At 25.7% G+C, this 27966-nt stretch overlaps 1 protein-coding gene across 2 annotated transcripts in view; it reads left to right on the forward strand.

Moving 5' to 3' along the window:
• The window catches only part of LOC126899057 (uncharacterized), a 213365-nt gene that overhangs the window by 111328 nt on the left and 74071 nt on the right, over positions 1-27966 (forward strand). For both annotated transcript variants that reach the window (XM_050673580.1, XM_050673581.1), the window contains exons 3-8: positions 9346-9463; positions 15213-15409; positions 17493-17616; positions 18049-18143; positions 19603-19952; positions 22242-23059. In XM_050673580.1, coding sequence (XP_050529537.1) covers positions 9392-9463; positions 15213-15409; positions 17493-17616; positions 18049-18143; positions 19603-19952; positions 22242-23059 — 1656 coding nt within the window. In that variant the 5' untranslated portion in view covers positions 9346-9391. The remainder of the gene's footprint in view (positions 1-9345; positions 9464-15212; positions 15410-17492; positions 17617-18048; positions 18144-19602; positions 19953-22241; positions 23060-27966) is intronic.

Consider the following 27966-nt stretch of genomic DNA (forward strand, 5'->3'; position numbering starts at 1 on the left):
TGCATTTTTCGTTAAATTTGACGATCATTTTCCTATAGAAGAAAAGAAGTCGAGACAAATATATTTTTTTTGAACTTATAGTATTTATTATAAGCTTGAATTTGATGTATGTTTAAAGGACGCAGTATTTCCGAAATATTTTCAAAAGTTAAGTTGAAAAAGTTCTACTTTTTATACTTATGTTTCAAGTTTTGAACGCCTATGTATAAAAAAAATTGTCCAATTTATATAAAAAGTATGTTCAATAAAAGATATATATATATATAAAACGTATTTAAAAAAAAAAAATTGTTTTGATACATACATTTTTCTAAAAGTTTTAGCAATTTAAACTTGAAAATATAAAATATAAAATCAAAAATTTTAACACAAAAATAGCACGTTTTTAAGTACAGCCACTATTTGCACATAGAAGAAAAGGTGTCGAGACAAATATATTTTTTTGAACTTATAGTATTTATAGTAAGCTTTAATTTGATATATGTTTAAAAGACGCAGTATTTCTGAAACAATTTCAAAAGTTAAGTTGAAAAAGTTAATTTTGTAATTAAGTAGCTATTTTAAATCATCTCCTGTAAGCAGGCTGTGTTAGATTTTCAAAAAAAAAAAATCGTATAAATTGAAAAGAAAATATCTAAGGTTTCAATATAAAAAAAAAATAAGTTGAATTTTGACAAAGTTATAGTAGTTTTATGAAATAAAGTGAAAAAAAATGACAAAATTTACCAACTTTAAAAATTAAAATTTTTTTGAAAATTTCCCTCATTTACGGGGAACAAGGGAAAATGTTTCAATTTTTAAAGGCAATGTCTTCAACTGGATACGATTTGTGATCTTTAACATATTGTCCAACAAAATAGGTCCAGTGATAACTGAGAAAAAATGGAAACAGACAAAAAAAAACACATCATGGTGTAATTAATACCTTCCCAGCTTCGCATCGAAGCTTAAATAATGTTGTTCATGTACAAACGACATATTTTTATGTATAAATGTGAAAAACATGATATTCAATAAATAAGGAAACAGGTCAATGGTTACAAACAATGAGAAACCCTTTTTTTACTTACTGAACACTCAATAAAAATTGTTGTTTTAAAAAATAAAGTAATAATTCTATAAATATATATTTTTTCTTTATTTACTATTGATTTAAAATAGCTGATTACTCTTTAATATTGTTTACTTTGGTACCTATTTTTTTTAATGCATGAATACAACTTTATTCTTAACAGCTCTTTAGGAAAAATGATTTAATGCATACTTAAATTTGATGTTATACACGGAACAGCAGTTGAGCCTGTATTTAAATATAGTCCATCATTTCTTATAGAAGCAAAATGTATAACAAACATTTTTACGATCTTAACTCTGCATAATGTTTTCTATTATATTACGTTTCAACATGCTTATAACCGTGAAACACATTGGTTTTATAAAAAATATTTTTCGGCGCATAGCTTTATATTAAGAAATGCATAATACATAGCGTGTCTAATGTATTGCATGCAAAGTATTTTAAAAGACCCGACAAGTTTTTTTTAAATGTCTAATAGACTTGGTTTTTATGACTGTTATTTAAACACTTGTAATCTAATAATGCTCATAGATCTATGTTCTTTACCGTTACCTCTAGACATTAATTTTTATTTCATTTGAAAAAGAATATTTTTACTAGAAACTGAGAGATTTTGGATTAAATACAATATTTAAAAATTTACTACGTTAGCGAACAAATTCATTATAGATATCAATTAATGAAAATAGGAATTAAGCGTTTCTTAATTAAACTAAAATAAATATCAGAACACATCATAAATTTGAAAAATTATGTTCATCAAAATTAATTGTATTAATTTAATAAATTATGATATATAATGTGATTTATTTCTTGTTGACTATTCAAGTTTTCCTAAAAAAATAATATTATTCATTTTTTTCTATTTCTTTAAATTTATTTTTTCTCCATTCCTGATGCTTTAAAAAGTGTCAATTAATTTTTATAATTGACAATATACATACTATTTACTTAGCTTAAATCTAAGGAAATGACCTGATTAAAAAAAATTCTAATCGGTAATAATGGTTTTAAAATTGTTATTGTTCAATTATATTTTTTAATTAGATTATATTTTAAAAAGTATTTCAGATTAAATTAATATAAATATTATAATAAAGATCTTATGAAATTATGTACAAAAGATAATTTTGTGATATCATAGAGATTAAAATGACATAGCAAACAAATTTTGTTTATATTTACAATTTTTTTGAAATTTAAAAATTTTGGTTAATAAAAATGTTTTATTTGCTTTCATTAAGATATTTCAAAGGATTAAAAGATTTAGATATTTAGAAAAGCTTTTGCGTCAATTTTATACATTTTTTAGTAAATAGAATAAATTTCTTAATAGTGACACATCCAATAGTACTGATAGACTTATCATCCAAGAATTTTCTAAATCTAAAAAAAATTCAAAAACTAATTTCTATTGTTTTAAAGACATAGAATTTATTTTTTAGGCAAAATAGTTTATTTAAAAGATAATTACAGAAAATTTAAATAGAAATCCTTTTTTAAAAATTGATTTTAATGGTGACTTCCTTCTTTTATTGTTAAATTGTGAACCATTAACCTATTATGTTTATATGAACCTAGCGATGGTTTTAATATTAATTAATTGCTATTCAATGAATTCATTATTTTATAATTTTAATGCTAAAAAATAACAATTTCCCAACTATTAATAAAATTGAAATAAATTAGATGTATGTTGTTACTTAATATAAAATAAAAATATGTTTCATTAATAATAGGATAGAATATAGCCATATTTTAAATGTTAAAATATCATAGGATTAAATAACAATTATGGCTTCAAACATTTTGTCAATTATCTCTGTATAATTCAGTATAAAGTTTTTACCAATAGTAATTTTATTTAAACTATAAGTATAGACTATAACGAAAATTACGAACAAATGTCAAATGTTTTATTAACAAAATATATACACAGTAATATTTTCTTCTCTTAAATTAGACCTTATTGTAAGGAAATAAAAAATATTTTGTATAAAATGAAAACAATAATTATATATTTTGTGATGAATATTAATATCAACCCAACATGCTTTTACCTTCAAAAAAATAATAAATTACTAGGAAAAATCATGAGGAACGAAGGGTAAAGAGCCCTTTACATAACTTAAGTTGTATTAACCAACTCATTACTTGCAAAATTCTTGTTCTATAATATACATGTATAATACATAACCGTTCTCATGATAGCCAAGTGATCATAAGATTGTACCAAGCGTCAAATATTGCAATGAAATACTCATCTCATCAACTAAACCCAATAGACTGTAGAGACACGTGACTCTATAATCAGGTAAACACAAAAAAAAAAAAAACAACGCACAATTTACAATATGACTACGATCGATAGATTGCACAAAATAATCAGCTGTGTGGTGACCGTTTAATAATTTCGATAGCCAAGTGGTAATCTTTATGTTGTTATCAAAAATATTGGTTATCCATATCAAGAGCATTGTTGATGGATGACGAACAGTGATGGTAGAAAGAACTCTAATTTAATATTTATATTTGTTTTAAGGTAATTCAGAGAAATAATTTGATTTATAACAAAATTGATGTCAATTAATTGCTGTAGGATATCTATTCATCCAAGATTATCACAACGTACATTATCGCCGTCAATGGCATGAAGAATACAGATTTGCTGTATCGTTTATCATAACCCACACTTATTGTCTCTAACAAATTTTAGTTACTATCAGGGAACTTATTAAGTGAAGTTGAGGATCTATGAGGATCGGAGTTGTTGTAAAATATCACATTTTATATTGATAAATGACAAGAAGTTAATTATTATAAGAAAGAATTTCTTGGAATAAATTATAAAATATGATTAAAATATAATTTCATTGACGCTCGGGGTGGACCTGATTTAAAAAAAGAAACATAAGTACCTAAATTGGAAAAATATAAATATATTCATGTATAACTTGTAAGTTATTACATGTAAATAATGAGTAATAATATTAAAATATCATTAAACAAGTATAAAAGAAAAAGAATAAATTGTTAAAAAAAAAAGTAGGAGTTTTTCGTTATTGAGTATTAATGATTTATAAATGTATGAATGCACATGGGGTTTATAATATGTAATTTGTTGATATAAGCATATTATTACAATTAATTGAATTACTAATATTGGTATAAAACATAGAAGTGAAAATACAAGTATAGGGGTACAGTATAATCACACAAGAAAAATGTATAATTAGTTAATTTGATCAAATATTATTAAAGTGAAATTGCATTATTATTTTAATATTAATATTCTTAAATAAAATACGTCATATATACAAAATGATTTGGACCAAACTGGAAGTGCTTATAATTTTTAATACAATTATTCATTTTGTTGCCATTTTTAAAAATAATTATTGCCTTCTTTAACTACATTTAAAGTATAATTTTATATCACTAAAAGGAAAAAATTGTAGCGAGTATGGGTGCAGCTCGTATACAACGCCCGCTTTTCATATCCAGTCATTTAATACACATGTATTAAATTTCTATAAAATCAATGAATAACTGTCCTAAAATTGTTATCTAGCCATCAACAATTTTTAATAAAAAGAGGCTACTTTGAAATTTCAAAAATAAAAATAAATAAAATAAAATTTTTTATTTTTTAGAATTTTTTCTTATTATTGATAAATAATAAAAATATGCTTTAAATGTATTCAAGAATCCAGAATTTATACAAATATCTATATATATATATATTTAAATAAAGCAAAGGTGTGAGTAGGCTATGTTTTTGCAAAAATAGTAGCCCCACGGGAGGAGAAATAAAATGCTCCTACAGTTTTTCCATAGAAAATTTATCAATGTTTCTACACAATAAAAGTCAACTCGGCACTGTTTATTATGTAGGCAACAGATTAAAGGAACAATTATAAATTATTTCAAAGAGAGATCTCATAAGAAATACGTTAACATTTTTTGAATTTATTAATGAATATGGATAGTATATGATAGTAGAGAAAAATTATTTTTTTCAAGCCTATTGAAAATAATTTCTATTTAGACTCGGAAGTCAATAAGATGAAACAGATGGTCCAAGAGGAACAAGAAAGTGTTGTAGAAGCTAATACTGATGAAATTACTATTACTGTTATAAATATTTTATATAATGTTCAAATTCAATGTTCAATATAACATTATGAATATCAGACACCAGAAAATTAAGATAACGGTGATAAACAGATTAGTTCTAGAATAATATTTTATGATGAAAAGAAAATGGCATCCATTATAAACAATGTAGTTTACTGAATAATAATGGGTAACCTAACAGGTATCAAAACAAGTAAAGATTTAATGGTAATCGCCATGGATATCAAAAACTTAAATTTAAACTAAATAATCATAAAGTTTATTATAACAGAAACGTCAATGACCCGTGAAGGAATATGAAATACAATGGTTATAAAGAGAATACTAGTAAACTTTGAATCAGCGCGTTAATGAAATTATTATAGAGGATACACATGAAAGAACCGATCTTAAAAACAATCAATAGAAATTACAGCCAACCTATAAAAAGCATATCAGCAGCAAGTCTACAATTATACAGTCACGTACTAGTATGTATGCGAGTAAAACTTTAACGTTTACTAATTACTATTAAACAATTACTAGGTACAACCAATTTAAGAGTTCTTTATTTTGATGTGTTGCTGCTATAGATTTCTAATCTTACGAAAGCGAAAAAATGAAGTGGAGTAATAAAGTGTTGTAATACGAATGAAAATTTAAAATACCATTAAAAGTATAAACAAAGAAGACTTAAACATTGAACAGATAGTTGAAAAAATTATGAGTATAAATAGTGAACAATTATGTAGTATAAGAAGTTAATTATATAAGGTCAAAAAAAATTATTAGTTACAAGCCAAGTTTACTAAAAACAGAACTGAACAAATTACAAGTGATAGACATAAATTTATTTAAAATTTCATGTTATCTAATCAAAGAGACGTTGAGATCGACTGTACAGAGATAAATTGATGTAAGGCTAGGGTTTTAGAGATAATTAATAGAAGTTTTGTCAATCTAATGACGATAATAATTAAGAAGAACTGTATGGTGAGCGTTGATGCGCCTTGAGTAAATGACAAAATTAATCCATAACATGATTCACCTTCTCAAATTGAAGATATTCTGTATGATAATGATATCTTCAGTGTATACCTTTTCACAAAGAAAGTCGTAAATATAGAGCTTTTATACACAATTATGTATTGTTTGTAGAGTTTACACTTGCAACACATGGTATTAAAAATAATTTTACCTATGTTGAAACTATATTTAATTATCCTTAACTAAAATAACGTCAAACATTTGTAGTCATTTCTAGGCTTAATGCATTAGTGTAGTATATTTCGAAAAATCTAGTACAGTATCTAAATCATTGCATGAGTTTTGCAAAAAAAAATGTAACATAGGAATCCATTGAAGAAAAGCTAAAGCTTTTAATAAGTTGTATACTGAAATATTATACTAACACATCATGTTATAGTAACAGATTTTATGTGTAATTAGACTGTTCCTACTTTAATACAAGTGGACATCAATATGAAACGGGAGAATGGTAATATAGACACAATTGTGTTTATAAGTAATATTTGGAAAAATATTAAAACAACTACGCAAAATAGAAAAGAAACTGTTGGATATTGTCCTGCTTTGTTAATATTTACACAATAATCGCAGATTATCATATAATTATGGTGATCGACCCAAAATTTAAATCTTTCTACAAAACTGTAAAAATTCAATCTAAAGACTTATGAAATCTAAGTATTATTTCTAGGTAACATTAAATTTAAAATGGGTTTTTAATATTAATTATTAAATTAATATGTGTTGTATATAAATTTGTGTTAGGAAAAATATTGTATAAATGACCTACGATAAAAATGTTGACCTGTTGGTTTAATTAGTGAAAATTCTCGTTGGTTATATAGCACAACTGGGAAAACTCCCATTCTTCTGTTGTCCTATTTAATTTCTACTTGTTTAGTTATGTATTATTATTAGTATTTTTCATAATTATTCTTTTCTTATTTTACGTTCTTATTATATCAATCAAATATTTTTTCTCATTAAAAAAATCTTTATTATGTTTAATCATTTTATAAAACTTTTCGATGAATCAAGAAAATGCTTTTGTCATTTATGTAATTAAGTTATAATTATAAACTAACAATACAAATTATACACAAAAAATAGCTGAAATATCTTTTACGTCTATAGCTAAATATATTCTTTTCACTAATTCTACTAATATACAAGAAGATTAATGAAAGTCACTCATTTTTATGGAAATTATTATTTGGTTCAAATAGTTTTATAGTATTATTTAGCTAATAAATTATTTTTAATCCCTATTGGGTTAAAAAACTAAAACTTCAATTTTGTTTTCAAAACAAAAAAAACAATTTTATAAATATAATTTTTATTCAATGAATCGTTCTTCTGTTATTTTTTGTTGAAGTTTAAAGATATTTGTCCAATTTTCTATTGATTATTTTCTGTTGAGCACACAGTAGTCGTCATTTCTTCATAATAATAAACAAGTTTTTATTGAAAACTCTTGTTTTCATATTTGTCACGCATGATAGGGAGAATAAGTACCGATGATAATTTATGGATCACTGATACAGATTATTGTTTCCTCCGGTTTTATGAAAATCAAATGTTGAATTTTTAATTTCAAATCTAACCTTAAAATAATTTTAAAACATAAACGATTTATTTGATTTATAATAAAAATACATAAATTTAAAACTTAATTATTATAAATCTTCATAATTGTAAAGTTTATTGTAAGAGTAGTGTATTCCTAAGGGTAGTTTGCAGTGGTAACATTTATTGTTTAACTGGAACCTATTATTATTATTTTACTATTTAATAGAAAATAGTCCAAATAAAAATTTAACAGGACGATAACTAATATTGTATTATTAATTATTGAGCTGGTGTAATTTTTAATTGTAAGCGAATAGATTACGCAATGTAGAATACTTATCAGTGTATTATGGTAAATTTAGAACGTCGCTAAACATCATCTTTACTGAATGTCTTTATCCTCAGATACTAATATTTCAAAAAATGAGAATACAATACTGGTTATTGACCAGTCAACTTTTATGTTCAGACCATTTTCCATTTAATAGTAAAAAATTAATAATAGTGAAATAATAACAGTTTGGGCCCAGCTCAACTTACGATATGACAATATTTTTACTCCTGCTGTTAACCTGACGAAACTTCATTATGGCTGAGATAGCTAATAAGAGTGTAAGATATGTGTCACTGTTAAAGCTCACATGTCGACACCCATATGTATGTATTTATACTATAAATATATACTATACGACACTACATATTTATACCTATTATATATAGTACTTTCATCGTGCAGTAGTGTACGATAATCGTCGGTAAGTATATTATATTCGTATTCATGATGTCGCTTGTTTTATCAAAAGATTAGGTCTATTAGTGTTATCAATAAAATTAATAAACTCGTACCTTATAACCTATCTAGTTTTCATGGTTTTAACAAAATATTTTGATCAATTTTTTGTTGATTGTGCAGCAAAAGGTGGGGTTTCATAATCATGAGCAGATTAAAATTTAACCTACAATAAATTTAGCAAAATTATGCGCATTATTTTATAAAAGTTATTTTTCGAAGGGATAAAAACTAGATTAAGCCAAAAAAAATGACCACCTTACTCGAAGCTTGGTGTTTAATCCCCACCCATTGCTTAAAATTGATTCCAGCTACAGCCATGCTATAAAAATTGTTGAAAAGATCATTTACTTGGGTAATTTACTAGTTGATTTCTAATAAAGAAGCATAATTTTTATTTTTTGTAAAATAAGAAACTTTATGAATACCACAGTCTTGATGCATTTAGTAATTAAATAAACGAGTGTTTGGAAAAACGAAACGAGCAATTTTTTTTCTAAGGATCTTATATTTGTTATGCCGTAACCATTTTTTCAATATGTATCACGTACTTATCATATACAAAAATAATAAACTATAATAAAAATGTTATTTGAGTTGTAAATTAAAGATTAATCTATCTATCTAATTATATTAGGCATTGAATTAAATTTCACTGGCAAAATAATAATAATTATTAGTAGCGCTTAATATTGTTTTTAATCGACATTTCAGGAAGTACCTAGCTAATTAATCATTATGACCCAATTTTTTGTGTTCACAGATTGTATGGCTGGACACGAAGTCAAAAATGACAGGTTCAGTTTGAAATGAAGGGTTCCGGTATCGGCGGTCCCCAAGTGCCTATGCCATCGTCGGCCGTTGAAAACGACTACGTATCGGTAAGTATTATTTTACCTTTTAATATTTTATATGAAATGACTAAAACAAACTTTATCGGAAATATAAAGAGCTCACGCTGTTTTTTTTTGTTTGGTCAGTTTTTATAAAAATAAATAAATAAATTTCTATACATCAAATATTTTTACGTTGACTACAAAATATGATTTACTTTATGAAATATAAAAATATTTATGGATTGTTTAATAAAAATTGTAAAACATCAAATAGTCACATAATTCTAGAAAATCTAGAAAATTAAAAATTATTTCTTATATAACTTTGATTATTATAAAATAATATCTACATTTATCATAGAGTACATCTAACATTATATCTGACTATAGTAACGAAATTATTTTTTAAATATTATTTAATTTAGCTTATTTTAACATATCAATAATAACTTGAAATTTGACAAAAAAAACTTTTAAGGCCACACCAATAAACGGATCAAACCTTAAAAAAAACTATTTGGAGTTTTTGAGTTTAGTAATGATGTATTATCTGTGGTCGGTGTGTGTATTTGTAGTTTTAATTATAATCTATAATGCCTTTAAAGGCAAAACTTGTTTTTTATGTATCTAAGAGAGTCCGATGGGAAATCACTGTTCCACCTAAAGTTGTATTTTTGCGTGTCGTTAAGAGCACGAAAGAAAAATGTATATTTTTTCCTCGAAATGTTTATAAGCCACAGGTGAAATTCAATTGCTAACCTAAATACTTTATCCTATCATTTTTAATGGATATACCAAAGAGTTTCAATCATAAGATTTAATTGACATGCAATTGAAATGAGTATACAAAACATATTACTAAAATAACATTAGCAAAATAAATAGACTTTACTGATAATTTGAACGAAAATTAACAGCATAATAATTTATATAATTTAATTCAACAATCAAATAAATTAAAAAATTGTTTTACAAATAATCATCTTATTTATCTTTAACAAAACTAAACCGTTTATATGAATTACACACTTCTATGAAGAATTATGTTTGAAACTATTTCCGTCAATAATTGTAAGTAATTAAATTAAAAAGTACTATTACAAATTACTGAAATCAATAAATCAATATCCATAAAATATTTTAATATTGATTTTTTTTTTTTGTGATCTCTATATAGGCGTTCTCTATAGGCAAAACTGCTACATAATTGTGTATAAATAAAAATTTGCCTATACAATATTTTGACTTTTTTTGTACAAGCAAGTGCAATTAGTTTGTTGTATTTCTAAATTATAATAAAATATATGCCATATTATTATTCAAGACCATTAGCATACAAAACTCTTTCTAAATATGATTACACTGATACTTTTATTTTAAAATACTTTAGGGTAAAAGAATAAATTTTATTTGTTTTATATATTGTAATTTTAGCTTCGATGCAAAGCTGAGAAGATATTGGTTTTACTAAGATGTGATTTTTTTTTTGTGTTTGTTACCACTTTTTCTCAGCTCTCACCGAACCGATTTCTTTCAATGATACTTCAAAAGATCACAAATCGTATCTAGTCGAAGACATTACCCTTAAAAATTGAAAAAAATTCTCTCGTTCCCCGTAAATGGGGGAAACCTCCAAAAAAATTACAAATTTCAAAATCGCTAATTTTCGAAAATTTTTCAATTTTTTTTACTTAAAAGAGCCATTTTTAAAAATAACCGAATCAACATAATTCTTTTTTTTATAAATGCATGATGTCTTTACCTATCATTTGGTATATTTTTTTTTTATAGTGATCCTTTACTTGCCCACAGGAGGGGATTTAAAATGACAACTTTTTCACAAAAAATTAACTTTTTCAACTTAACTTTTGAAAATGTTCCGGAAAGACTGACACTTTTATATATACTTTAAATTAAAGCTTATGTAATTTACTTTATTATGGAAAAAAAAATTTCGGACTTTATTTTATCTTCACGGTGAAAATGGCTACCGAATGCTATTATTGTGTGAAAATTCTCGATTTTATTTTTTACATTTTTAACTTTATAATGCTATGACATATTGAAAAGTGTATGGATCAACATTATTTTTTTATGAGAAATAATATTTTTTAATAATCCCTTTTTCATTTGACATACTTTATCTTAATTAGGATATAAAAAATGAACTAGCAGATCATGTAGCTTTTAGAATAATCCACCAATTTTTTAAAATTAAACACTATCTAAAGATTTGCATCGAAGCGTTTTTTTTTTATAGTGATTTTAATCATTGTCAGATATCATTATCCTTGATCCATCTATGCCACGTCACCACTGTGCCGCCACCCCCCTGCGCTGGGTTTTATTTGAATTGTTTATAAATAAATTTCAGTACCGAAAGTTATAATACACTCGGCTATAAATTGGACGAACTGGAGTTTAGTGTTAATTATAATAAATTTACATTTACCCTCAAGATGAACGGTTAGCTTACTTCTTAACAATTCGATGGTTTCTCTGTTTTGAAGAATTCGTTAAACTTCTACATTCATTGGGAATAAATGCAAACTTGAACAATGCCGCGTTGTTTATGTTTCAAGATTATGCGATAAGTGTCTTGCGTTAATTACTGCTTAAATCTTAATAAATGCATAATACATTGACAAATTTTAATTTTACTTGTTTTAATTTTTTTTTGACCACCAAAAATACAAGTAGATATTAGAAATTTTTTCCATACATTTAAAACCTAGTTTATGGAGTTGAAAAAATAAAATTAGTGGACTTTATTTGCCACGTGTGATGTTACATGACGTACACGATTTTGCACGTACTCGGTTTGTCTAAGTTTCATATAAATTGCTTTTGATGGAAGTGCATTTTATGGATTGCAATTAAATTGAACAGCTGTCTAAAAAATAAAGTCAACGAAGACATTTCATAAGCATAGTGCTGTTACGTTATTCACGTTATCAAAAAAGCTTTTAAGCGGTACAAAATTATAATAAATTCTAAATTGTCAATGACAAAACACATCTGATTCAAGTGTTTTCTAAAGTTTTTCGATAAACTGAAAAAAGTCAGATGACGTTGAATACGTTAAAAAGACATTATGCATCGGTTAAGTACTTGAAACCTAGTCATGTTTTCGATGGGTTCAGTCCGACACTTGTTTATTGTACACAATAATTCGATTTTTTTTGCAAATGATGCATAAAAAACCCTAATTGTTTATGATAAATATAATTTAAAAACATTAATTTTCTTTCTTGCTCAGTATGACAAACGTAAAGTGATTTATAAATGTACAATGGCATTGGGGACAAAAAATATTTTGCCCGATGGAAACCATTATTATCTCTTAAGCCGGGTTCCCACTATTTGTCTGTTTGCCGAATATTTTTCTATATTTGTAAGGCAGTGGGAACGGTGTACGAGTACGAGTGGTCGACAATCGTTCATCGGTATTCCCAACCGTTGTCGGTGTTTGTGACACGAATCAAAGAGATTATAAATATTTGTCCAAAGGCGCGATAAGTGTGGACGCACTACTCGGCTATGTTTATTATGTTAACGACTACTCGTTCAAAATCAATACTTTATTTATTTAATTGTTTTAATTAGTTATTAAATAAAATTTCAATTGTATTATATTATTGTACAGAGTGTTTTATTTAAACGCTAGTCAGTCCAATTGCCATTAAAATAATGAGTTTTTTTGAAAAATTTATTTTCGGATTTTGTTGGTTACATGTTATAAAATAATTTTTAGGTCCATCTCTTATATCATATAGAGGTGTCAACTAACATCAAAAATATTAGAGCTTTTAATAAATTAATAAGTTATTTTGTATCCAGTGTTCAATAACAATACATACTAGAAAATACAAAATAATTTTACAAATAGACGAGTAATTGGGAACCTAGATAATTGTATATACCAAAACTTATAATACTTTACAATTTTGCTGTAAGAAAATATCTAAAAATTCCCATAAGTTATCCTGTAATCTTTAATATACACGTTATTTTACATACAAGTAATGTAATTTTTATATAAAGTATCGAAAATTCATACAAAAATATGATATTTTTATCACTATTTATCGGAAGTGGCCTTTACACTGTATACGTTAAAAAATTCCAATACATATATGTGAAATTTCGAACATTTTTTTGTAAGACTGTATGAAAAAAAGTCGTCTAGACATATTACACAAACATATTGTTGAATATAAAATTTAAATTATATGCGATTCTTAGCTATCAAATACTATTGTAATGTCATAAACTTTAAAACTCTTGAAAATACCTAATTCAGAAATTTAAAATTCAAAAACAAAAAGCAATGTATCTGTTTTTTTATTAATTCAAGAAAAGAACTTTTAAATAAATGCTAAACTATTTTGTTATACAAACTTTTACCAGTTAGCTGTCTTATTTTAAAGTTAATTTTTTTTTTCAATGAAAACATTTCAAATGTTTTATCTCAAGTATTTTATAACAAAGAATACGTACAAATAACCAATGTCACTTCTAACCACAACAAACTATAAATAATGGGCTCTCTTTATCGAGAGCCTATAAAAAAAGTAACTGTTTAAATAGGCTTCAAAAAAAAATATTTTTTATTTATCGCTTCATAAAAATTATAAGCAAAAAAAGGTTAAAAATCAATTTTACAAACCGGAATATGTTAATCAATGCGGCCCCCATTGTTCAATCGACAATGAACCAGGAAGAAGTCGCCTTCTTGCTACTGTGACTATTTCACCAATATAATATAAAATTATCATTATTTTTAAATTTGTATGTCTTTAAAATTAAAAAAATATACGAAAAATAGTTTTTTTTAACTATTATATGACTTTAAATAATTCTAGTCGAAGTGATTAAAATTGTTTCTGTGTAAGTATGTTCCAATTTGTTATTCACTATGAACTATGCGATATTTTGTCATAGTGTCTACACATTTTTTGCTATAAGCGATCGCATTTAATACATATTGGTTAATCATGGGAAGGTTACATGTAGAACAATTATTTTAAATCGATTTATTTCTTTTGTGGTTCCATTAATAACTGTACATTTCAAAAGATATCCTGAAACTGACATTAGCATTAAAAATAATTTATTTGAAATTTTTCTATTTTGTAACTGTGGAAGCAATATAATTTTATAGTAATATATATTAATACATGTACACTATATAAAACTGTGTATTAATATATATATTTATATTTATAGGGTTTCTCACCATGTTCTAAAATTGTTAATAACTGACCCTCTATATTATATAAAACATGTATGCCTTAAATAATTATAATTTATATACATTAACCAATTAAAATAGATTAACGTATGAATAAATAGGTGCCTTATGATAAAATCCTTTATACTGAAGTACAACCTTGTGTAAATTTAATTCAATACCTTTTGTTAAATCCGTACGTTTGTATGCATTTCATATGTATGTTGAATTATTCATGAAAACACAAACTTTATATCTTGATTTTGATTTTCATCCAACCTAATAAAAATCAAAAGACCAAAAAATAGAAAACAAGTTATCTTAAAATTTGATCGTTTATATTTTGTAAATAAATATTTTTTCCGGATGAAATCAATTGCTTTATTACTAATGTAATAAATGTAATGTTACTAATAAACTTTATCATTCCAAGTTATAATCATAATAATTAAAAAACAATATTTTGTATAATATTAAATATTCATCAAACGATATTTTCATTTTGTAAAATCAATCTAAACTAAAAAAAAAAATGTTGTGATAAATTATTTTTTACTTTAGAGAGACCGCCATTACAATGTTATTGGTGTTTTGGATGTTACCGGATACGGACATTCAGCCGCCGGTGCCGGCACTGACAAGATCTTCGACGAGAGGTTGTCAAACTCAGTGGCAGTCGGACAGCACAACACTCACAATCAACCGGACGTCGTAAGTCCTTCTAGACTATCTATCCCATCCATTACACCACGTTGCAGGTGAGAATTAAACTTGATAATTTTTAATATTACTTATTTAATATTAATTTATTTCAACTTTTACATTTAGCACATTTAACAATGTACTTATTGAATTAATAACATGATTAAAAATAAACGACTTGTTGATAAAAAAAATGTCCAATGCATACCGTTTTTCAATTGACGTAATGATAATTTGAATCTTTCATCCACTAAATCTTAAAATAATGATAGAAATGACTGAGAATTTTTAAGAAGAATATCAGTTTTGTTATTTAAATTTTATTTTATATAAACATATGGGAGCAATATTTTTCTCTATTCTTCTGTTAGAGTATATATGTTAGAGCAATATATTAACATGTATACCGTTGAAGATATCAACAGATAATACCTAAATTTTCACTGGGATTTATTCACAGTCCCACCACGCCAAACAGGGTAAAATAGAGTTCATGTGTTTGAATCATACAATATTTCTTTCGGCGAGTCCAATAATATAGAGATCGCTATATTAGTTAATAAATTATAAAGCTTTTGTATGTGAGTGGCTATTTGTACAACCAACTATTTCATTTGTCTCATTTTCAGTTATTGAGTTTCGTGTGATAAGTTTCACAAATTGTCAAGTATAATTTATATAATTTACTCCCAAGTTAAATTTCTAAGCTTATTTGCATTTGAGGAATAATTTGTGAAATTCAATTGTATTAATAGATTTTACTGAGCTTTATTCGTGTTCTTCAAACCGTCTGCACTTGAATAAAATATATGTATTACCAGCAGACGCGACTGTAGTATTAAGATAATAATTACTAAATCGAATAACTGTTGTAGTAGTCGGGATAACTGTTTATTTGATTAAATTATATTATTATGCATATAATAAGGATTAATATAAGAAGAATAAGTATAATAAAAATTGATCATTCGTCGTGGCTAATATTTAAACATTTTTACCATATATTATTCATATCCCTAATGAAACTTTAAAAGATTGTCTTTGATTTTAAGCTGCTACAAATTTTTAGTTAGTTTTTCCTAAGTCCTGTTAAAATCCAGATAATAAGTATTAAAAAAGTGAGATATAAAATTATAACATTACATATTATGTAAATCATACACTTTTAACTATTTATAATTATATTGAAAACGACGGGACAGTACAGGGAGCAAATTTTTTAGGAAAAAATCATCAGACATGTGATTTAATAATATATGTATACAACCTGCTATTTTCATGTAATAATATTGGACAGTGAGAACTGAGAATAAGTGGTAACAGACACAATAAAAAACAATAGTAAAAATAATAGTTTCTCTGCTTCGCATCGAAACTAATAACGATTAAATGTTATTTTCATTTATTAAAACAAATAAATGTATGCACTATATTAACACTATTAAAAATAAACTTAAATGTGATGTACTCAAATGACGCATGAAATGTCAAAATCTTTTGGGTATACATAAGTATTTATTCATAGGCTCTATACTAAATAATATTGGCAATAATCAAAATTTAAAAATATTTCATCAAACTATTATTCATTCTGCCGACATGTCCCGAACGAAAAACGGATGCTAGCTAGCTTGTTTAAATGTCAGTCATCCATTTTTTTCATTGTATATTAAATTAAAAAAAAAACATTATAAATGCGTCATATTGTTTAAGTTTCAATAGACGGTCAACGAATAACACTTTTATTTTTATTACACAAACATGTTATTTATTTTGTGAATTTCAAATGGGCTGATTTATGTACACCTATAAAACCACCCATACTTAAGTAGGTTATGCAGCTGAAAATAGAAATACAATTATTAATGTTTTCAACTAACACATAATTGATTGTGTACACAAGTTAAATTTTCCGTCTTATTTTTTAATTCTTCTTGTTTTTCCTCACCTTAATCCCAACTATTAGGATTCGGCCAACCTTATCCTAAACTTCCACTTGACACGATAGCCCACATCATCTACTCTAAATTTTTAATTTAAATTTAATAATTTTTTAATTATATAATATAATTAATTATGAATTTAATATTCAAAACTAAAATGATAGTAAAAATTTTTTATTTCATTCATTTTTTTTAGTATTGGATCTTCGACGTCTTCTGGTCATTTAGCATTTGAAAGTCAACTGTTAGATGTATCAATACGATTAAACGATACCGCCAAAGTTAAACAATTTTTGGTAATTCATCGAGATAAATTTCAGGTAAATAAAAACCTTTGAATTGTATTCAAAAGCTGATAAGTTACAAAAATGTGATTTTGGCATTATTCTTTTTTGCAAAAAAGTATCATAAAATAAAATTGTATGCTTATTTTATAGGTAAGGTATGTTTTTGTATTTGAAAGATATCAATGATATCTTATGGAAATCATTGAAATTTAAAATTAATATATTTTCTCCTCTAGAATTGTCATAATTCAGTTCACTAATATCAGTAAAATCGACTATAAAAAAAAACATAAAGATGAACTACTTTTCATATAATAATAATTTAATTTGAATAAATCTATATTCCTAATTTGTATTTTTAAATTCGTAAATTATTATTATACTTAAATTAATCGCAAATATTTTTAAATAAGAATTATTAAAACGCAAAATCAAGTTACCAATAATGAAATTTTTATCTTGCAGTTAAGCTCAAAATCTCTAGATAAGCAAGCTCAAATTAGTACTCAAAACTATGAAAAAGACTTTGTTACACACCAGTCAAGACCATTGGCAAATAGGTAAATATCTTGTATTATTCTTACAGATTTTGATCCAATGCTTTTCTCTCACCAGAAAAAAAAAAAATGCTTAATGTTTATGTCGCATATACACGAGTACTATAGTAAAAAGTCAAAATGGAATATTTAACAAACAATAATTGTTCAAATACTCGTAATTAGTTTAACATAATAAAAAAACACAATGTTATTTAAATGAACTAAACAATTCATTAGAAATGCTTTTATATTTTTACACTCATTTAAAATAATATAAAACAAATTAACCTAAGCATTTTTTCCTTGTTTTTGATCTTATATTTTATACATTTTAAGTACATGCAGAAAAATCGCATCATTAATTTAATTATGAGACATAAAAATATTATAATAATTGGGTTTAATAAATATTAGACCCAATTAAGTTTTAGCGTGTTTTGACTAATAATAATATCCTACTAACAATTATAACTCAAATTTTTATTAATTTGTTAAAAAGAATTTGTTTGGCTTTTTTTTTTGTATTAGTAGTAGTATTGTAATAATTAAACCAATTGCAGTTATAGAATTATATATATTTCGTAGATCAAATGTAGTTCTTTCTTAGCTTTTCTAAAAGAGCTGTAAATGTTCAATGTGGTCAAAATAGGAGAATGTCCTCTATTATTACTATATCTAAAATTAGTAATTAAATGTTTATTTAATTGACTAATATCATGTTTCTGCAATTCTTGTCATATGGCAATATAATTAGACTGCGGTAAAAAACAATGTATGCGTTTGACCACTTCTTAAATTGTTAATTTTCACTTTTTCATCTCGAAAGTAATCTCTGAGAAACTTTATATCACACAATTTCCAAGGTATTATTTAACTTTATATTAATATTAATAAATAAAAAATTACATGATTGCAACATTATTGGATTTGTTATTACACATTTTGTGAAGCAAGACATTACTTGGAAAATAGGGTATTTTAGAGGGTAACATACGAGTTTATTTTACTCAAAAATCTAGGGACATCAGTTTTACTAGAAATTAGTATTTCAATGAATTTTATATCAGATGATTCTCTTATAGCTATCAAAGATGTAAACCCTAAAGTTTCATTACAAGTATGCATTCATGAAGGCTGTAGTATATTATAAAAAGGTACCCTGCACAGGCTAACGTTATTGAACCTTCTTCTATGGTGTTATATATTTTAATAAACAAAACTACTCGATTGCAATGAACTACTTGAACAAAGTTCCCAAGAAATTATTTTACAAAATTTCTTTAAGTTATTTTATGATGTGTTTATACCGATAATTTTTATTATTATGTTTTTAAATGCTTGAAAATTTTTAAAAAGGGAACAGAGACACAATTTAAACAATACTCGATTAAAATTGTATTTCTTTTTGTTACTACCCTATTTTTATTTTTAACCGTAGTTATTAATAATTATGTTGAAACTATTTTTGTATTTTTTCTAGAGCTGAAGATTCTTCACAGATCTCATCTCCAATAGATGATCCTTCTTTGTTGCCGTTTAAAAATGCCTTGCACACGGCCATTGAGTGTGGATCGGTAGATGTTGTTCGAACATTGCTAGAAAATGGAGTAGATGCAAATGCCGGTGGTCGTTTGTGGCCATCATCCGTTTTGATTGGTGATACACACAAGCGTTCACGTCCAAACACACCCATACTGAATGGCCAACGTTCTGTACCGGTGGCTGCCTACCCTTCTCAATCGCCCGGTGCTAAATCTCAGCCAGGGATTTATTCTGATCGGGATGACCACGTGTTGCATACAATCCATTCACCGTCAATCGAACAAATAGGTGAGGTAGTACAAATATCTAAAAATCACCATTATTGCAAGTATCCCGTGACGAATTTACAAAGTTAAATTCATGAATGAATAATCCCTTGTTTTTTTATTATAATTTTCTTATTGCTATTTTATAAGCGTTTCCGCCAACCGGATGCGAAACAACGAAATCCATTTATTGGTTTTATAATTGTAAATAACTCAATACGAATGGCAAGTATTAGGAGACTTTTTATAAAGTTATCCGACAGGCTTCAGGGTTGCTGTAGAAAACTCCGATTCAAAGGCAGACTTTCGAACGAATGATCGTGTTAAAAGTTTTGTTATGCTTTGCGAGCTCACATTCGCCGAATCTAACGTAAACTCGACGTTAGGCCTCCCTAGGGAATAATTTATAGTTTTGCCACAGGGTAGGGAAAGAGACATTTCGTGTTCATAAATAGGTAGATTTTGCAAACACCTATAGTCGTGCAATGCCGTAATGAATATTAAAAGGCTTGATGGAAAAAAAATATATAACAGTTTATATCTAAACAAACTCGCAACACGTTAATCAATTTTTTTGTAATTTATTCACTTTTTACTTTTAAAATGTTTTTTTCTGATATACTGGGAACATTATTTACCATTTACAGCCAATGGGAATCAAATTCGGATTTCTGTATGAAAATTGATGGTCTTAAAAAGTTCTCTATACGACAATAAAAAAAATTAAAAGCCTTATTGTTATTTTCCGATTTGACATCTACAAAATATATAATCTTACTGCCTTACGATAATCAAATTTGTTTTTGGATTTCTTGATTTTTATTATCCTTTCACTTCGACTTTTAACCAATTATTCAAATAAACATTTCATCTGAAAATAATCAATAGAAATTCAAACATTTTTATAAATTACCTAATGTATATCAATTCGGTACAAAAAAGGACAAAGTTCCACTAAATTTGTATTGCTCAAACATGATATTATAATATCAGCTTAAGGTATAAACTTACTGAAATAATAAAAAATACTCATTCCCTAATGAATGTTGAACAGTATTATAAAATTGTTTTATTTGCTTGATTTATCTTTGGAAAGTAATATCATATTTTATGGAGGACAAAATATATATTATGACATTTGGATTCACGATGTAAATCTTTAATTTACCTGATTTTTTGAATATAGTAAGAAATAAATCAAAATTCATTAATATACATGATTTACTAGTAAAAACAAATTGCTATTTTTATTTAATATATTTTCTTAAGCTGTATATAATAAAAATATTTTTGTCAATGTATTTATCAATAAATTTGTAATGAAATAAAGTTACTGTTTTTTTTATACATAATACTGATATATTGACAAAAAGTTTAAGTGATAACGTGATAAACTTTAATTTTAATACATCTATTTGTTTACTTTTCATCCTGAAGCATCAGTAACAGATAACATTTTTTATTGCATCTATAANCTTTAATTTTAATACATCTATTTGTTTACTTTTCATCCTGAAGCATCAGTAACAGATAACATTTTTTATTGCATCTATAAATAAGTAAACATTTATGAACTTGTTAAAAAGATAAAAACTTAATGATATATTACGAAATCACTTTTACTTATTATTTATAATAGGGGACAATATTATTTTTAATTTTTACCATTAGTTGCATTATTCTTCGTCAAATTTATTACTTTAATTATTTAATTATTTAAGTATTAATAGATATTTATAAAATAATATGACAAAATTAACCTAAAATATAATCTATAAAAATTATTGTAACTATTAGTCTCGGGCGTACTCGAATTTCAAGTTACTGATTAAAAATTTATTAAAACTGACACGAACAAATAACTATTGAATAAATGTAACATGAAATAAACGCGATGTGAAATTAATAAAAAAAATGTTTTAGCAAATTTTACATGTCAAAACTTTTTTACAAATTTTACATCGTATTTTATTTTTGTGATTATTTTAAGTTATATTTATTTAATGCTTGCTTGTTTAGTTTTAATTACTTTTCAATCAGTATTCTAATGATGGTATATGATCAAAACTAGTAGTTACGATAATTATTATAGATTATACTCTAGATTAAGTTTTGCCAATTTTATTTTCTTATTATTTATACATTAATTATTTATGAATAGTATAAAAATTATTTTAAATATTATTATTTATAGAATAATAATGTCATCAGTGTTAAGTTTCGTAATTAAAATCAATAGGAACATTTAACTTATCACATGTTTTTTCATGGATTAATAAAAATAAATATTTATTTGAATGTGATTTTATAGAATGTTTGGTGAACGGTTGTGATCAAGACAATCAAACGGGTCAGCTCAAAACATCTGGATCGTTGCTAACCAACAAAAATGACAATTCAGGAAGGATTTCGGGGAGAAGTGGCAAACTTGCTCGAGTTCTGGCACGGCAAAGATCTTTGTCTTTAGACACAGACAAATCTGTACAGACTAGAAGTAGCACATTTTATAAGCAAAGGCCAAACCCTTTGGTTAGGTCAACGCCGGGTGCTATATTTGCGGCCAATAATAGTAGCAGCGTACATTCTACAGGTCCTTGTCCGTCAGTAGTTCCTAAAAAGTCAGCCCCTATTGAACTAAAAGGTATCATGGGGGAGCTACGGCGAAGCAGTGATGTATTTCGAGCAATTTTATGGAATTTATCGTTTCGTGATACATTTAGTAGTAATACAAGTGAACCAGATAGCAATGAGCTAGACGTATCAACGCTATTTGACCGTCACGAACAACATAGATTTGCTGATTATGAAATGGAAAATGGTGGTCATTGTGGTCTAGTTGATTCGTTATCTTCAGTCCATTCGATTCAATCGTTTTCTACCGTGGGTTCTCCAGGCTCACTGATAGCTGATCAATTGACTAACGGACATACGTATGGTCCTGATAGTAGTGGACCTAAACCTCTGTTCAAAATAAATAGCAACTTGTCTTTGGATCAACTTCATGATATGGCTGAGGTGTATACCAGACGTTATTTGCTAACGTTACCACCACTGTTCTTGGCTATGGTTCAGCAAAACTCTACCATGGTCTACCTGTTGCTCAAACATGGCGCTTTGCCAAATATTCAGGTACATAATATTACTGTTTGCAATAAATTTATTTCTATTTGGACTAAATTTCAACAAAATTAAATATTTATTTTATCAAATCTTGAAAATCGGGCGTGTTGTTGCGCTGTGGTAACACTATTTGTTGACAAAACTATGGTGTTAAGCCGCACCTACCGTCGTAGATTAACGGATGGGTGACCATACGTGCGATTTTTTACGGTGGCGAAAAAACAAAATGCTCCTAGCGCAGAAGGTAACAGGAAACCACTGCACCTATAAATTTCCCAGGATTGTAAAAAAAAATCAAAATTAAAATCTTAACAAAATTTTTTATATATTCATATAAAAGTATAAATTTTATTTTCAATTATAAGTAGGTTTTATGAGTAATGCTACTTGTATGCAAAAAAGAAAAAAGTATTATATTAAAATATAAAATAATATAGTACTTTATATTAATGTAATATTTATATTATAAAAAATAATTATTTCAATTATGCGAGGAAATACCTTGAAGTAAAATGACTTACTTGTACAAAAGTGCTAGTAAAAAGAATTTTTTATTTATAACATATTCACTGTAGTTCGATTAAACTAATCTTATATTCATCATAGCTTAAAAATAGTTTTTGTGGTAATCAAAAAATTTTATAATAATCGTTTAAAAGAAACTTTTTATTGTGTTTCATAATCAATTAATTATTTTTTAACACTCTGGACTGTATAATTTTTACACATTTTTATAGAATATGAAAATAGTAGTATGACATAAAAAATATTTTCTTAGAACAGCTGTTTCATTATATTTCTTAATTCTTATTATATTTAATTCGATTTTAAGTAACCACACTACACTCGTTTAGTACTTCTTACAAAAATATAACAAAAACGACTTACAAGTTGAATAGTAGCATACGAAAAATAACGATTTATATAATAATAACTGTGCTGTAATTTTACAAATCTGATATTATAAACTACCTAATTTAGCATTTTGGTGCGCGCAGGTGCCTCGTAGTCTCAGTCGACGTCCGGTTTCCGACTAACTTACACTACAAAGCCTGCGCTTTCATCGCCCTCTGCTTACTTCATATAATTTATTAACTGTCAATAGCTCAATACCCATCACAAGTTTCACGTTAACATTTAGTTTGTACTACATTCAAGCAAAACTTCTAAATCCGTTCATCGTTGAGGTATCTCATTTCACCTTTTACTTCGAATTTCTTACAAGGCTACAAGAATAGATTATAGCGAACGAAGAGTTATTTGATGATGCAAACACAAAACATCTCTTATTATGTATTTTCAAACCTATTAAAATTAAATGTATTTTAATATTTTAACGCTCCTTATCAAAATTATTTATCGCAATTTAAAAGCTCTCTCATGATATTCTACATTTTTTTATAAAATATTTCATTTTTATGTTGTTAAGATTTGAACCACCTTTTGAAAAATAACTAAAAATTTAATTTCGAAAAAATTGTCAACATAGATCTTAAGTAATGTTGAAATTGAGATAACTATAAAACTAGCTTACTTTAAATCTAGTCTATATTTGAACATTTTGACCTTTCAACTTTGTACATTACATAATTTTTATTATAAATGCATTGTAAAGTACTGTAGATTCACTTATAGTTAACTCAACAAACACTGAACTCATATTTATTTGTAATAAATCAAAAAGAAGTGGAAAATGATGAAATTAATGTGGACGGTTTGATTCATTACCATAAAAAAATAAGTTAAAAATTTAATACCCCTACTGGGCGTATGATTTGAGGGTTCAGAGTGGAGAAATATATATTAAAATATGATAGATACGTGTACTGCTATATATACAAATAAACATTTTAACTTGTATATTTCACTTATCTTTTTACTTTTTAAATGATGATGCAGTTGACTTCAATGAATATGTTTTTACTCAAAATATAGTGTCTACTAGTTAAATTTAATATTGTTATTTTCTTTAAAAGTAATTTGAGTACACTTAGGAAAATTTATTAACTATTAACACAGAATATATTTTTAATAAAATTGAAAGCAAGCGTTGACGACAATTAAATCTTAATAATTAATTTAAACAAATACATCGAAGTTACAGTATCTGGATGGGACATCCATTGTAGTCTTCTTCGTAGACCGAGGCTATACCAGAGCCTTGACTAACGTCTTATTTGACAAAACGATGAAAAAAATCATTTTATTTTACTTAGCATATTTTACTATCTCCGTTTCCTACTTAATTCATAGTTAGCACTCCTTGTATTTATTCATCAACATTATTCGTTTATACACGGTATCATAAGTTAAAATAAAATGCTTGTATATAAATATGTTTCTATACAGTTATTGAATTCACTTAAAAAAGGTCGAGGAATACAATGTATTATAGTATTGCACATATTAATATATATTCTTATATACACGTAGGATTTTTCAAAAAATTCAAATTTAGCTTCCATTTTAAATATATTTGAAATATAGATTTTTATTGTATTATGACATCAGTAATTATATTAGTTACTATTGTAGTTAATGTATTATGTAATTAATCTTATAAAAATTAAATAAAATTTAGCTAATAATATTAAAATAAAACGATAATTCATTGAATCAAAATAAATAATACACGCTGTTGAGTTAACATATAATTTAAGCATTACTTAAGTGATCTTTAGAGGCTTATAAATACCCAGAAATTATGGTAATTAATTAGATCGTAAACATGGCATAAATTAATAAAGTACAAAGAAATAATCAATAAAAAAAATTACGCAAAACAATCATAATATTACACAAGTTTCAAATAGAAAAACATGATTCGAAAGTCACTATATTTAGAACGCCAAACTTTTTTAAATAATTAAACTATGCAAAAATTGATTTATGCAAAAAAAATATATATATATATATATATACAAAAATTTTCTGTTATGGTTGATTTGACGTTATTAGTTTTTTTGTTTCAAAATACCACAAAAGTAACTTTCGTGGTATTTTGTCAATAACTGTTATTGACAAGGTTTAAAAGTTTCACTGGAAACGAGTTTCGTTTGTTAGAGATTTCTGGTGACGGAGAATTATAATTAGAATTTTACACAGCTACGTTTCTTCAAAGTACTTCACATGCCTTAAGAATTCAACTTGATATTAAAACAAATTCAGAGTACAAAAGATTTCAATAAAAAACATACCAACCAAGCTTTTAAAAAATAATGTTATAATAAAATGAATAATTTCAAGCGAATAATTTAACACATATTAAAAATATTAAATCATATTCAAGTAAATAAGTAGCTTTAGACTAAAATACAGTATGTGTAAATTGAGTATCTGTTTATTCCCTAAATACAAATATACGATTTTAAGTATTTTTTGTGGTTTTTAAATTATATACGTTAAGTTTAAAATTTTAAATATATTTTTAATAAAAATTTTTTTTGAAAAAGAAAATATTTTGTTGTTAGAAAAAATTACTTCATTATGAATACTTTAAATTAGATTAATTAAACTAGAAATTTCTAAATAGTAATTTTCATTATAAAAATTCTTAAAAAGCAATTTTTTAAACCACTGAAAATTTCCTGTCAAAAATTTTAATTCAATAAAATAATTTGAAATACTATTCAAGCAAATTTTTTTATAAATCAATATTAATATTTAAATTATTATTTGAAATTCATATTTTTTTTTAATATCTTAATTATTTAGTACTACACCTCATATAAATTTTATTTTTTAATGAGAAATGTACATTTTTTATTAACTAATTTTACAAAAAATGATCTAGCTAAGAAAATGACTAGTCAATAAAATTTTTTGGATAGACTTAAGATGTTATTACCATTGTTAAATTTTGTCTAGGTGCATGAAGCTTCGGTTACCACTTTTTTTCAGCTATTGAAATTTTCATGGTTAAGTGGTAGTAGAAGTGCAACTGAAATGGTTAGGAATGAATGTTTTTAGTTAGATGTACTTATGAATTATAGAAGTGAATTTAAATAATAAAATGAACGCATCCATCGACAAAATATAATATTTTTCATTTTTATCAAAAAATAATTGTAAAATATTTTTATCAAACAATATACAGAATGATCCATTTATCATATCCCATTCAATCACTTGTACAATAAAATTTATGTTGACATTTTTATACTTTGGTGGGATGAAGAGTACGGTCGGCAAATGGCTAGTCATATAAATAATAACGTCTGCATCATACCTTCTTGTGTATCAACCTCTTTTTGTTTACTGTAAATTTTTATACTTAAAGGGCAATGACTACGGAGTATTATTTAAGAATTTATCAATTACCATAATCAAGATATCATGTCTCGCTACCATGATTGGAAATCATAATATCTTAATAATTACCTTAATCATTTTTCAACATGATCATGTTGCCACGATTTAATTCAATGATTTACTAATCAGAAAAATTTGTATATAATAGTAATGATACTTAATTATTCCCATTATCCTAGCACATAATTACGGAAACGGTCAAAGAAGTATGATATTATTAAACATCTAGACAGTACACATAATCTATGTAGAAAAACAAAATATAATATAAAAATAATAATACTTCATTTGAATATAATAACTAAAAGCACATAAATGTCTATCGTGCATATAACAAAAATTAAATTATAAATTAAAAAAACCCGTCTGTATAATAAATACAAAATATTAAACAATATAATAAAAACCCAGCACAGGGGGGTCGCGGCACAGTGGTGACGTGGCATAGTTGGATCAAGTATAATGATATCTGACAGTGATTAAAATCACTATCAAAAAAAAACGCTTCGATGCAAATCTTTAGATAGTGTTTAATTTTAAAAAATTGGTGGATTATTCCAAAAGCTTCATAAACTGCTAGTTCCTTATTAATATCCTGATTAAGA

The sequence above is a fragment of the Daktulosphaira vitifoliae genome, unplaced genomic scaffold (assembly GCF_025091365.1).
Source record: "Daktulosphaira vitifoliae isolate Bord-2020 unplaced genomic scaffold, ASM2509136v1 Scaffold_2, whole genome shotgun sequence".
In the NCBI taxonomy this organism is placed as follows: domain Eukaryota; kingdom Metazoa; phylum Arthropoda; class Insecta; order Hemiptera; family Phylloxeridae; genus Daktulosphaira; species Daktulosphaira vitifoliae.